General features: G+C 40.5%; 1 protein-coding gene across 6 annotated transcripts in view; it reads left to right on the top strand.

The window, feature by feature from the left end:
* The window catches only part of nav2a (neuron navigator 2a), a 214,332-nt gene that overhangs the window by 168,248 nt on the left and 31,773 nt on the right, over nt 1–14,311 (top strand). For all 6 annotated transcript variants that reach the window (XM_086294411.1, XM_086294410.1, XM_086294408.1 and 3 more), the window contains one exon: nt 6,493–6,615. In XM_086294411.1, the coding sequence (XP_086150537.1) occupies nt 6,493–6,615 (123 nt within the window). The remainder of the gene's footprint in view (nt 1–6,492; nt 6,616–14,311) is intronic.

Raw genomic sequence — 14,311 nt, 5'->3', positions numbered from 1 at the left:
TGTAACAATATTTAGTAGCATAAAATAGCTGTTAAATAGCAATATATAATAATTTATAACATGTTTTAATTTTCTCTTGCGCTTTTAATTAAAACATTTGTAGTGTTGGGGGAGTATGAACCAGTATAATATTCTGCAGCTGCTCTTTAGAGCTGTCCACGTCTCACATGCAGGCCAGTTAGTTTTTGGGACACCAATAACATTCCTGCTTTGAAAGGGATACCTTCACTGAACACGTGTCCCTGCTAATGAACACAAAACACATGAAGTGAGCCAGAGCAGGTGAGCTAATGCTAATCTGGACATTTGCTAAGTAAGCACAGTGAAAGTCACCTTGAATTTATTATATCAATAAGTCCCCACAAACATACAAATATTTGGGTCAGCCCCTAATTCTGCTAGAAGTCTCTGCCGGTTAAAAGGGAGTTCTTCCTTCCCACTGTTGCCAAAGGCTCTCTTGGTGGTCAAGAGCAATCAGTGGTAAATAGCCATAACAGTAAAACAATTTATAGCCAAATATAAAAAATAATTATTTAAAAGACATCAACCTCCACATTATATTTACTGGGGTCCAGTAACTGTATTTGTCTTTTTATCTGTTTTCAAAGCCTCAGGTATTTTTTTTTCTTGCTGTTTTACATTTTATGGAAAAAATATTGCGATAATGTTGGGAGGTAAGTCAACAATGAAAACAAGTTGCAGCTCTAGAAATGTCTAAGGAATCTACATTCTTGATTGCTTAGAAACGTCTTGAGACATAACAGGTAATTTATTTAGCATACACTCAATCCTAGTAGACAGGCAGTGTGACTGACGGCACCACTTTTACTATTTACAGTGGGGGGTTTTTATCAGTCACCAATCACCCCCACCCCCTTCTCTTTTTTTCCCTTTCGCTATCTCTGCTCATGGAAATGTGGGGATCTGTCTCCTTGGCTCAGGGCTATGTGGCTGATATACCACTCCCCCCACTCCAATTCTTCCCTCCTCTCCCTCCTCCAACCTTTACAGACAGACCCAACCTCCATTCAGGAGAGAAAAACATGTGGAGCAGGGGAGCGAGACTGCATATCAACACTGAGTTTTCACAGAGCAGGACACACTACCAAACAGTCAGGCTGCACCTTAGTATATACATGGAGAGTTGCTGGGTGCTTTGCATTTATCTCTGATATCACCAAACAGGTTTTCACCTGGTGATATCACAGCAGATCTCACACACGCACAGGACCAGACTTAGTAACAGCAGACAGAAGAAGCCAGACAGTAAAAGACAGTTGACATTTCTTTGGAGATTTTCATCAGCAAAGATCAACACACACCTGGACTTGTTTATTTTTCTTCGGACTAACTGTTTAACCATGTTCAAGGCAGACAGGTATGTCTGAGTGGAGTAGGAGCTGTAACTCCTGTTTGTTTGTTTGTTTTTTCCGTAGTGTGACAATATGGGAGTTAACTCCTGTCTGTACCATAGTGCATGCATTGTTAGTGAGTCAAATATATCTGCAATGTCATTTACCCACGACTCTCTCTTTCTGTTAGTTGCTTGACTGTGTAAACTGTACCTGGCTGTTCAGTGTCAGCCCATAAAGTGTCTTGTTTGGACACGTTTCTCCTGCTGCAGAGGGTTACAGGTTAACAGGCGTCTGAAACAAGAGGAGAGGCCCTCAGTTAGTTATTAGTGTCAAGGAGTAACTTGTCAATCAGGAGTTTTGCTTATGTATGTGAGTGGTTGTGTGTGTCACCGTCAAGGTGACTTTGTGTTGTGATGACGGATGCTTCCCATAAAGGGCAGCAAATCCCCCCATCCAAGTTGGTCCTTTGTCAAAAGAGAATCCCAGTACCTTCAGTGTCTGTGTCTTTTGTTGTTATGAAAATCAATTGCACTCAAATCATATCTGGGCTATGTTGTCTCTATAATTTTTTTTTTTTTATTCTTAAACATATCCCATTAATTTGTTTGATATTTAGTAGTCCATGGGTCATTTGGTTTAATGTTGACAGTTTTATTTATTTATTGCTCAAAATGTTGATAGGCACCAGATGATTTTAAATCAGTAGCATCAGCATATGGGCCATTACCATGTTGTTGTTGTTGTTTTTTTTTTTTATCCAGGGTTAGTGCATCTGGACAAAGGGATGAAGCGCTAATTTATGAATTATGGGTAGCAAGTCTTGTTACCAAGCAGCAGGAGGATTTGTGTGGGTGAAACTGCTAATTAACACTAATTCAAAGACTAGGAAAATACTACAATTCTACATCTTGGATAATCTTTTCCACACAACAGACCGTTTTATTTGTCAGCTGTTATTAAAAACCAACAGAAATTAGAAGAGGTTAGACCTAGCAGCCAACAGCTCCCTTTTGGCACACCTGTCAGTTAAAGCAGTCGAACACCCAACTTTAAGCCTAAGTAGTGGATTGGATAGTAAGTACAGATGGACTGAAAATCAGAGTGAAAGAGAGAGGAAGACATGCAGCAAAGGGCCACAGGTGGGATTCAAACCTTGGCCGCTGTGTTCTAGCTATGCAGCATGTAGTTGCCTGCTCACGCACTGATCTACTATCCAGTTTATATCCAATAATATAATACTGGTATGTTCTCTGTGAATACTTTATGTATGTTTTTGTTTTTTAACCAGGCAGCCTTTTAATGCTGTTTAGCTGGACATGTTGACATTTGGCATCCTTGAGGACTGATTGACATTTGTGGCCTGCTTAGAGTGGCTCTTGAAGGAAATGCAGTTTTTGGACTTTCTGAGTTAGCTTTATTTCTCAAACCTGAAGGCTACTGCTGCATATCACTGCATTATAGCTCAAAAGGCACGGGATTTACCAATACCAGTGTTTCATGGTTACAAAATCTGATATATAGGCCAATATTTTTTTTTCTTTTATACACATGGAGCATGAACAGTTTTCCTTAACATTTATGATATGTGTGATTTGATTCATTACTAAGATAATATGACATTGCAGTACAAAAACAAATTGTAGACAAATACTAAATGCTATTAAAGTAATAACTGATAAACACTTGGTCTATAAAGATACATTGTCCATATCAGTGCAATCCTTCCAACCAATGCCTGCAGATGCCGGCCGCCAGAGGCGGAGCCAGACATTTGAAACACCCGGGGCTTAGCCCTAAAGGGTGGTATGCATGTGGGATTTTTTTTTTTTTTTGGGGGGGGGGGGGGGGGGGGGGGGTTAGAAATGACTGAAAGATTAATTGGCTCTGTTTTGAGTTTTGTTCAAAAAAGAATGACTTCATATAGGGAAAAATATATATCACATATGCAGGTCACCTTAAACTAGTTTTTTAATTAAGCAGAAAGGCAGAACAAAATCAGGGCTGTATCAACACACGAGGACTAAACCCCAATTCAACCAGACCCAGAACTGATCCAGAATTAAAACAGGACTATAACAGTTCAAAATCAGGATTACTTAGGATTTAACCAAGACAGAACCAGAATCAGAACTAGATGATAGTAGAACTAAAAATCATCATAGACCTGCACTACACTTGTTTTTTTTAATTCTACCAAAGTCCACTATTTAGATTGAGAAAAGTTTCTATAATTATTTAGCCTTGTTGTGCAAACAAGCCTGCATAACTTAATAAATATAGAATTTGAAAAATAGCAAACCTAAAAAGAAACACTAGGTACGAGATACATGAGGACCTATGATACGGTGATACTTTTGGTAAACAACCATTTGACTAACATGTGTGTCTCACCTGCTCTTGTTCCATCTCTGTCCTGTCCTCATTCTCCTCTCTCTCCCTCTCTGTTCCTCTCTCTCCCTCTTTGTGCTGACAATCATCAAATATACAGATATTTACACACTCTTCAGATCAAAACACAAACACTTTTTTAATTGTAACATCAAATTAGACTAAATGTTTATTTTTTTAGATTGATAAATATAAAAAACATATTTGTTAACTTTAAGAGTAAAGAGAGAAACTATCTGTATTTCTTAATTGCAAATGGCACCAAATTGTATTCAAAATTGAGCCACACTTATGGAGCTCCACGATTCTTTTTCTGGTGTTTTGGTTGACATCTCTGGATTTTCCCTTTTTAAAGAAACAGGCTCCGTGTTTTGCCTTATATGCATCCACAGGTGTGCCACCAATTTACTCACATGGACTCTACTAACCTATCAGAAGCTTCTTCAGCTCAGAATGGAATCGTCTGGAGTTTCTTATTAATTAACAATAAACTTAGTGTATATGTACTCCTAAATTTGATGAAAGTGATAAAAAATAGACAGCTCTGTCTCTCTTTATTCTAACATTTAACTAATTCAAAAGATATTTCAATATTTATTTATCCAAAACAAAACAAGTTTACTCTAAATTGATGTTATACAGTAAAAAAAAATGTTCTTGTGTTTTCCATAAAGTGTATGTAAATATCTGGTTTCAACTGTGAATGTACTGCTGTGTATTGAAGTTCCTCTTGTTTTGCATAGAAATATACTGAACAACATACAAAGCATAATATATAAAATACTACCTGAGTTTTTTCTTTGAAAGAAGCTCCTTATGTCCATTCTTGTATATCAGTGCATTACTGAAACCGATTTATTTAGCCGTGGAGGGTAACAACTGAAAATATGACATAAACACACATGTAAGCTAAGACTCTCTAAAGAAACAGCATTGTTGTTGTTCGGCTTTTCATTTCGCCATTTCTTGATTCACTTGAAGAGCAAGTAACGTAATATGGGTCAAGTGATCAGTTTGATATCAATCTTTCGTGATACATCGTCATATTTACATTATTTGTACAGTACGAATGATTTGCTTTGGTACCTGGTCAAACTTCAGTTCTCCTCTGTCTGCCTAGCTCCGTTTCTCCAACAGCGCACTCGTAGGCAGCACCTGCCCCGCCCCGCTTAGTGCCTGAGCTCGGATCATACCAATATTAGGGGGGATTTACGCACAGTCGTAAATTCCCACAGTGTGCACTATGTGCTTCGAATATTGTGTGTAGTTTTTTGCTTTATACAGTTGTCAGCCAGGCATCTAACTATGAAAAAATTACACTACAAAAGACCCCGGGCTTCTGAAAAAACACCCCGGGCTTAAGCCCAGTAAGCCACCCCCCCGCTACGCCACTGCCGGCTGCCCTTCCCTGGGTCTGGTTCTTGTAGGGGTGTCTTCCTGTTAGAAGGGGTTTTTCCTTTCCACTGTTACCAAATTCTTGCTTGTAGGCGGTGTCGTCTGATTGTTGGTTTTCTCTGTATTAATGTACAATATGAAGTGCCTTGAGTGTTAAATACATTGAATTAGTGCATATTTAGTTTAGTTTTATCACTTGGCAATTCATAATACATTACTACCAGACAACTTTTAAAAAAGCTTGTATAATTCTCTCTTCTGGTTAAGAAAGTATAACATTTGATACTTTTCAGGTTGGTTACTTAGACACAGTTACATTTTCATGCTGCTGGGATACAGCACACAGAATCTGCTTTCGTGCTGATTCCATTTGAGTCACATACAAAGAAGCTCTGTCTGTACGAAACACTGTACTGTGTGTATACTGTATACACATTTAGGTACAAATGCGCGTTTGTCTGTGCGTGCAGGGTTTCCTCTCACCGAGATCTACATTGAGATAACGCATAACTGTTTTAGTGGTCGCGCTTTTGCTAGGCTTCTTTCTCTACTCACATCACTGCATACACAGAATCATCAAAACTTCAACGTTAAACCAGCAAACATCTCATTAAATTACACCCGGGTTAAAGGAGTCAATATTTAGTTCCATTAGGAAGCTCCTCCACAGGTAAATATTTGGGGAATTAGTTAGTGTTGTTTTAGTTTGAATGGGAATGTTTATGTAAGTGCTCATGGCCTCAGCGTTAGCCACAGGCTGTAACTGCTGCTCACTGAGCCTCCGAGGCCAGCAAGCAATAAATTGAGTCCTTTCAAATATAATTTTCCGTTACGAAATGAAGTGAATGCCCTACTTAGCCTGCACATATAAATACAGTACAAGTATTTTTAGCTTCTTCTAATGCTTAGTTACTCAGTCAATCATAATATTCCAGTCTGGTGCACTGATGGTCTCAGTATTGGTGATGAATTGCAATGTGCTTCCTGTAGACATAGAGAGCAAACTGTCTTCTAAGCAGTTTTTTCTTTTAAAGGCCACTGTTGTTGAACACTAGCCACATGAGAGAAATGTGTCCTTAGTTAGTTTGCTGTCTCCAGTGTTGATGTGGGAGGTTTTTGCTCTATTTAAGCCTGACTGATGAGAGCTTCACCTCAGCCAGAGAACTACATGGATGTGGCTTCCTGCTCAATAAGACATTTATAACAAAAGCAGCCCCAGTAAGAAGACAAGTGTCTGTTAAGTCGTCCCATTATCTCAAACAAAGTGGCGCAACCTCAAATCATCCTCTTTGAGGTCTGTAATTATATATGTCAGAGTTACTTATTTCTAATACGTTTTGGTTGTCTCTTGCAGCTACATGACTGATGGAGGTTTGGGATTGTACACTCGGCGCCTTAACCGCCTTCCCGACAGCATGGCTGCCGTTCGAGAGACGCTCCATCGAAACGCGTCATCGGGACAGGGAGATGCTGACAGGTAGGTCTGAAATATCTTACCTGCTTCTTCTCTTAAACTTCTCTTAAGCTGTGTTGCAGCTTAATATCTTTAAGTGATCAGTTCAACTGAGTTTCCAATCTATAGGCTCCATTTCTCAGGAGGCCTTTATACACCTACTATCGAATGCACTGAGCTTGATGTGTTTGTCTGAATGAAAGACACATAAATATAACTAGCCGGTCACTTGGCTCATGTCTCTGGTTGCAATGCTTTTTGCTTGTTTCCTGCTGTCACTGTAGAAAATGTAAATTTATTATCCTGCAAGTGAAGGTGGCATGTAGAGATATTGTGTTGTTCTGGGACAGGGAAATATTCAATGAGGTCATCCTGAGGTGTGGCACAAAAACAGTGCGTCTGAATGAAATTGCGAAACTTCTTGACCATGGGCTAAACAAGGTGTTTTTACACATGCAGGTCGAAAAATTCACTCGAACCGTGAAGGATACATAAAAATCAGTCTCTGATTAAACATTTGTTAAGGTGGCCTAGTTTCCGCTTCTTCACATGCATTTCAGTGAACGACTGAAAAGCAAATGCACAGTTACAGTATCCACTAGAAAATGTCTGCTTTTACCCATATCAATGATAAATAAAAACACACAGAGCGATGCACATTTTCGGGTGGATTTGATTATACTCGTTCAACTACACAGGACATAATGCAGCGAGCTTTACGGACACCACACCGCTAATGTACGTAAACTCATCCTAAACGCAAGTTTCTGTGTTATTGGGATATGTGGGCCACAACATGTAGTAAAATGAGAATATCGCTTGAATATTTTTATATCTGCGGGACTTTCTGAAGCGTCTCGTTTCAGTGCAAGTAATTTGGTGAGACATTGCCGTCTTTGTCCTGTCATCGAGCCGTAGAAGGATTTTTGTTTTCTGGCAAGTTGACAGAAGGAAATGAATGAAGGCTGAGCTGAAACCATGTTACCAGATAGTGATGGGGGTGGTGGAAAGAAAGAGAAATAGGTTGGGGGGATGGAATGAGCTTGTTATGAAGATGAACTGCAGAATGGATGAAGGTGGTAATGAGAGTAAGGGATAAATCGTGTGTGACAAAGGGGACTATACTATAGCTTAAGATGCGGCATTGGTCTTCTCAACAGTATCCCTTTGTCAAGAAAATGTCTATATTTGTGCTTCGGTGAAGTGTAGAAAACAAAAGCTTTTAAACCTTTTTAATTTCTTCACTCTTAAGTGGATGTGTTGTGTTGTGTTGCTTTGAGGGTTTCAAGTAGTCTTTGTCCATAAATCCTCAGGTGTGGCTAATTTCCTGTCTGCCAGACTTTTGACCTTCGCCCCCTTGCTACCTTTTACTCTGTACACACACACACACAAATACACTGTCCTTCACATTAAACTGCTCCAGCCCTCAGGTGGGCCTTAAAACAAACTGTCCTCCTTCTCACCTTTCATCTGTCCCCTCCCTATCATCCTCCTCCTTCTCTCTTTACTCCATCTCTCCTCTCACCTCTTATTTTTCCTCTTCTAAGTTGTTTTGATTAGAGTGCAGCAATGAGAAGAAACTTAAAGGCAATAAAAAAGATAAGTCAGGGGGTTTCCCTTTTGTTTCCATTTGATTTTGTGCTTTAATGTTTCCAGCCTAATTTTTCGGTTCAAAAGATTAGAGAAAAATTCAGATGGGCTTTCAAGAGGAGATGAGGTGACTGCACTCCTCCCGCCCACACCTCCTCGCCCCTGAAGCTTTGCCTGATAAATGTGCTTACCACTTTTACTTTGAGATTAATTAAGAGAGCTGAAGAAGCAGCTCATGAAATATATTAGCATAATAAACAGAAACTAGTGGAGCTGCAGGATAAAGAAGGGTGACTGGTTTTCTCTTGTATAAGATAAAGCCAGCTTAATTCACAAAAGGAGGGTTAACAGTGCAATTTGGGGCTGGTGGAGGAGAACCAGCACCTTACTGTCTCTGTGTGTGCTTTGTACAGTTTATTTGCGAGTGTCACAGTTGAACATGTGATCTTAGAGGTATGTTTATCTATATTTATTTACTGGGTATGGTTGCCACCAGGCTGTAGTTGCCTTTAATGCATTTTCTGGTTTACAATGCAGCCGAGCCTCCCAGAGGAAGTCGGGCTGGGGGTAGGTGTCTAGTGTTGTTGTGGCACCGGGGCAAAATGCTTGTGACCCCAGAACGAAGAGGTCACAAGCTTCAAAGGCCCGAGGTTCACAGTTAAGAGCGTTCCAAACGTCTTTAAGCTTCTGCGCTAAAACCCTCCAGATCAGGCCAGTGCCGGGCTAATAAGAAGTGAAGGATGCTGGAAAACACGGTATTGAACAGCATATTCTGACAACAGGGAAACCACACAAAGTAATTATGAGAGCGTCAGTTGTGGTCTGGCTGTTTGAAGTGCAAAAACTAGTTTGACCAACTGTCAGATGTATGCAAAGGAGAACATGGAAACAAAATGACTCATGGGAGAACAGGGCCTACTATCCTGAGTGTATAGACAAAGAAAATAGAGGCTAGAAAGTGTGTGTGTGTGTCAGTGTGTGTGTGTGTGTGTGTGTGTGTGTGTGTGTGTGTGTGTACGCGTGTGTGTGTGTGTGTGTGTGTGTGTGTGTGTGTGTGTGTGTGTGTGTGTGTGCGTGCGTGTGTGTGTGTGTCTGAGCATGCTTATCCCTGTCATTTATCTCTGTGGCCGGAGAAAGAGGAAGCTATCCATAATGGCCTGTCTTCTGCTTTGGCTTCTCTTTGTTAAAGCAGACAAAGGGATGAGGTCTTTGTGGTGTGAAAATGCTGTAGCAGTGAGTGTTACAGAGACTAACCCTGTGATTCCTGCATACAGGCGTTGGGGATATCATTACTCTATCTCAAATGAGGACGTGACAAAAAGAAAAAAAAACAAAGGATCACCACACATAACTCAGTTTGAGACAGTTTTCACACGAATCAGTATAATGTGGAGTCAGAATCCTGTTAATGATTTAGGGTTCTGCGAATAGGCTCTATGTTTGTCTTGATGGTGTCTACACAAATCGCCGTGGAAAACAGACACGATAATACATAAAGTCTCCATTTTTATTGATATATTATTTGTTTGATAGCTGAGAAAAATGAATTTATATTGAAATAGACCAAAGTATGTCAAAAACTAAAACATTGCTTGTAAGTACAAGCACAAGTGCTGTTTTGTGGCTGGGTCAGATCACTCAGATCATCATTGTCAGAGTGTCTTTCAATAAGCGCCTTTCCTAAAAGGTTTTAAATCAAGATCAGAGACTTGGTAGACTTCCAAAGACTTCAGAGAGTATGTGTATATGAGTTATAGATACAAGTACTTACAGGGAACAGCAAACAGGGTTGTCTTGTGATGAAATATAATTTGGATTATAGACTATTCCAACAACAAAGACACTGTAGTCCCGAGGTAACATAAAGAACAGGAACAAAGAAAGTGCTTGTTTTTTTTTTTTTTTAAATGTCTGTGTATGTTTTACAGGCTTTGTGTGATGCTTCTTAAGAGCAGGATTACACTCATGTTTCAGAAGCTGTTTCTCAGTCTGTTACCTTTCATTGTAGATTTGTTTCCTTTGTAAAGTATTTTGCATTACCCTAATAAACTAAAATAAACTTACCACCTTTGACTAAGCCTTTATGCCTTTCAAGATATTCAGATCATTGTTAGAAGTACATCTAAATACTCCTCATTTATTGCAGTAATGCTTCAATAGGGCTCAATAATGCAAAGAAACACAGGAAGGCCTTGGTTTAATTTTTAGCACAGACTATGATGGACTGGATTGGCGAATTCCCACATTCCTGGAACATCACTCTGCAGTGTGAATTGTGTAAGTCCACTGTGATAACTTGCCAGAGCTGTAAAATCCCTTCTCTTGTTAAGCTATTGTGCAATCTCTCAACATCTGTAACCCAGCCCGGTTGTTGAATGTTGCTGTTCTAGTTTCTGTCAGTATGGACTACCTGCAGCTACCTGGTCACTGGTAGCTCCTCTGATTTGCTCTTAATTGTTTATCCTGGGGGCCGAAACTCATGTCAGCTCTCACAGGGTGAGAAGCAGGACACACCCTGGACAGGTCACCAATCTATTACAGCGGTAGCACAGAAGAACTCAGCAGTTCACATTTGTCTTGAAAGTGTGGGAGGAAGCTGGAGTAACTGGAGAGAACACATGAGAGCTCTCTGGGTTTGAGCAGGTTCCCTGTTGGCCTGCTGAGCACAATTGTGAGGCAACCACTGCCTCACAATTGGCAACCACAGGCAACAAAGTCTTGTTTAATTCAATATTTAAATTATTATGATGCGTTTTCAAAGGACTTTATCTGCAATCCTATCATGCAAAAACAAATGTGCGTATCATGGACTTTGATACTTAAGAAATCTCTGATGATTTTATTTGTCAGAAAATTGGTGCCTATGTTTTTTGAAAGCACATTTGCTGGTTTCCAGTTTGTCTCACTGCGCTTCAGTCCCACCTGCATGAGAGCTGAAGTTGTTTAGAACATGCCCCGAGCCCCAATATCTTATCTCTCCTGTCTAGACTTGAGTAGGTTCCCTGTTGGCCTGAGGTAGGGGAAGAAAGAGCTTCAACTTATACCTCATAAGCTCTTTTCCTCAGCTACCAACAGCTGGCATGCCATGTGTCTCACACTTTACCTGTCTATCTCTGTCTGTCCTCTGTAACCCCACCTCCACCTGCTCTCACTGGCTTAGCTAAGTGAATGTGTGTGGAAGGTTTCCGAGCTCTGACTAAAATAATTGCTAGATCAGTTTTTACCTTTTCTTTATGACCCATGTTCCCTGAAACCAGGAGAATATGTTAACAGACATACATGGGCACAGCTGCATCTGGTCATACTTTATACTGTCTTTTCTTGGTCCTGCTGGTTGGCGTCATCAGCCTGTCACTGCTGAACACAGCTGCTGTTTATCAAGACTTAACTAACAGTAACCCATTAGTTTTTGTGTGTTTGTGTGTATGTTGGACCTCAGCTCCAGTCTAGATTATCAGAAGGCCTTGGTTAATGATGGCAAACGGGTGCAGGTTGCAGTAGTGATAGATTATCAGGATTAGGGAGAAAATGCTGCATGATTTTTTTTGTGCCATTATGTAAAATGTTGTGTTTGGAATTAAGTTAAAGTGCATTTTTTGTGAAAACAGTCTGCTTTGAGAGCTGAATTTGAGCTGCAAAGCTTATATAAAGGTTCCAAGGAATTCCACCAATTCCACCGTTATTAGAGCTTTTTCATCTTAAGGATATAATTTAAACTCCTTCTCATTCTTTGTTTCTGTTGATTGTCCAAGATTTTCATGTATAGCTTAACCCTGTAACGCCAGGTGTTACAGGGTTCCAGGTGTACAGGGTTAAGCTATCATGTTTGTTACCTCTGCATCATCAGTGTTTTATTTGTTTAAGGTAAAGATACTGTGAGCAATAAATTGAACAAAAAAACCCAGATGTAGCAGAAATGATTCAAATAAAAACTCATATATGGAAATTAATATTTAATTTCTCAACACACAAAACACGTCAGGTTTTTTTTGGTTTTTGGTTTTCAATTTTATCCTTCAGGCCTTACAGGATTAACATCTTTGACCCATTGGTGGTGCTAAAGTGCTCCAAGTGCCAAACATGAACCTTGGAGAAAAGAATCAGGAATGTCCCCAGTAGGGATGGGTATCGTTTAGGTTTTATCCGATACCAGTGCCAAATCGGTACTTTTGAAACGGTGCCGGTGCTCAAACGGTGCTCAAACCGGTGCTTAAAGAATGGAGAACACAAAATTGGTCCAAAAACCTCTCATGTTCAGCTGGTTTTTTGTAAAAAGATAACAATGTTAGCCTTTTCTGCAGCTATGGGGCATATATGGCATCACTCTTGGCTTTAAGCAGTGCTTAAACAATGGAAAAAACACAAACTTTGTCCAAAACCTCTCATGTTTAACTGTTTTCCACTTTTTCTTTGGTCATTTTAGCCTTTTTGGCCAGGGTGAAGGGAGTATCTGCCATCAAACAGGAAGACAGCCGCATGTAGCTATGATGAGGTTTGCTAGTTCACCTTACATGCATTAATGTAATAACGTGGTTAGCCTACTCAACGTAAATTATACACGAACAACATTAAGCTACTCGCCCAGAGAAGAACGGCTGCTGCTGCCGTCATCATCCGTCATCATTTCTGCTACACTGACAGGGCTAGGGGCCAGGACTCTCCTCTTCGTGTTTTTGGGGGATGTTGCTAACTCCGGGTCCAATAACAGGCAACCCACGCACAGTAGATGTGCTCGGTGTGAGGTCTCGCAGCAAGCTATCATACAGCGCATTTCTGGGCTTTTAAAAAAAACGCTATGCGTCGCCAGGTGTTTCATCGGATTTGAGGTGTTACCTCCTTTGACAGTATCACAGTATCAGCTTAAAGCACTTGTTGCAGGCTGCTGAGTTTGCATATTTTGCTGTGAAGTACAGCCAGACTTTTGACCGCTTCGCCTTGGACATTTTAATCTGTAGCTCTGCTCTAAAAGAACGTACGTACCTGGCCCCGCCTACTATCCTCGGAAACGTAAAATTATTGGCTAGAAGTGTATCACAGCTCAGGAAAAAAAAGCACCGAAATAAAGCACCGAAATGTGCGCTGCTTTTCGGTCTGGTTACTACCGTTTATGTCAGAACCGGTGCCATGATGGCACCGGACACCGGTACCCATCCCTAGTCCCCAGTGAGATTTTCTTTACTGTATGGTTCTAGACTGTAATTAAACAAAAGAATGAAAAGGTATCTGTAACTGCACACATTCACCCCGTGAGTTAAAAAGCCTCTCCTTTGTCTGCTCTATCCTTCTACAAATGCTCACTCATAGCACACAATAAGCAGCCAAATATTTTTCTCTCCAAATGTCCAGACTCTCACAAAGCCTTCGACTCCCCCTCGATTGCTAAATGCTTTAACTGCCTCCCAGCTACAGTCATGCTAAAAGCTGTGCTCTGCTATATCCCAAGGGGGCAGGGGCTGCTCAAACCATGCAGGCCAGGCATTGCGGGGCTTCTGGGAGCCGTCTGAATCTGAAGCTGTTCGATGCAAGATGTGAGGTCAACTGTGTTTCCAAGTTAATGGTACTCCCACACACATGCTGCAGCTGGCATAAGATGCTATTCCGCCCACATGAGAAAAAAAAATCTCTATTTTAGTCAGTTCAGTTGCATGTTCTTTTTTCCCTAAAAGTAAGACCTCTCCTTGACAGTTATTGTAGCTCATATCCTTAATTTTTAGTTTGTGTTAGGGGGTGAAATTGATAAATGTTGAGGGTCAATCGATGGGGAAGAGCAACATAATATGAGAAGAAAGAAACCCACAGAGACAGAGTCTTAAGAGAACTGATGTTTTTGTTGCTATGGATACTGCATCAGCAGAACACCAAACACCTACCCGCTGGGCACACTGACAAGCACTAAAGAGGGCGGGCGGGGCTGCTACTCAGGTAAATTCAAGTGTTCTCTTTTTGTCAAACATTGCAGCTCTAACAGCCACAATCGTTCTTTCCCCATCCTTCCACCCACTTTTTTTTAAAGTACTAATAGAGGGCAAAACAAAAAGCTTAATATGGGATAAAAGTTGCTGCCACAGGCAGCTGAACAAGCTACAAGTCCAGTCGTGTGGGTTTTTTTTAAGGAAAACAAAGAAGCCAG

The sequence above is a fragment of the Aulonocara sp. 'chitande type north' Nkhata Bay genome, linkage group LG1 (genome assembly GCF_057382095.1).
Source record: "Aulonocara sp. 'chitande type north' Nkhata Bay isolate Kocher_YH1m ecotype deep benthic linkage group LG1, A_spYH_male_GT1.1, whole genome shotgun sequence".
NCBI classification, from domain to species: domain Eukaryota; kingdom Metazoa; phylum Chordata; class Actinopteri; order Cichliformes; family Cichlidae; genus Aulonocara; species Aulonocara sp. 'chitande type north' Nkhata Bay.
This window is presented reverse-complemented; position numbering and strand designations above follow the sequence as displayed.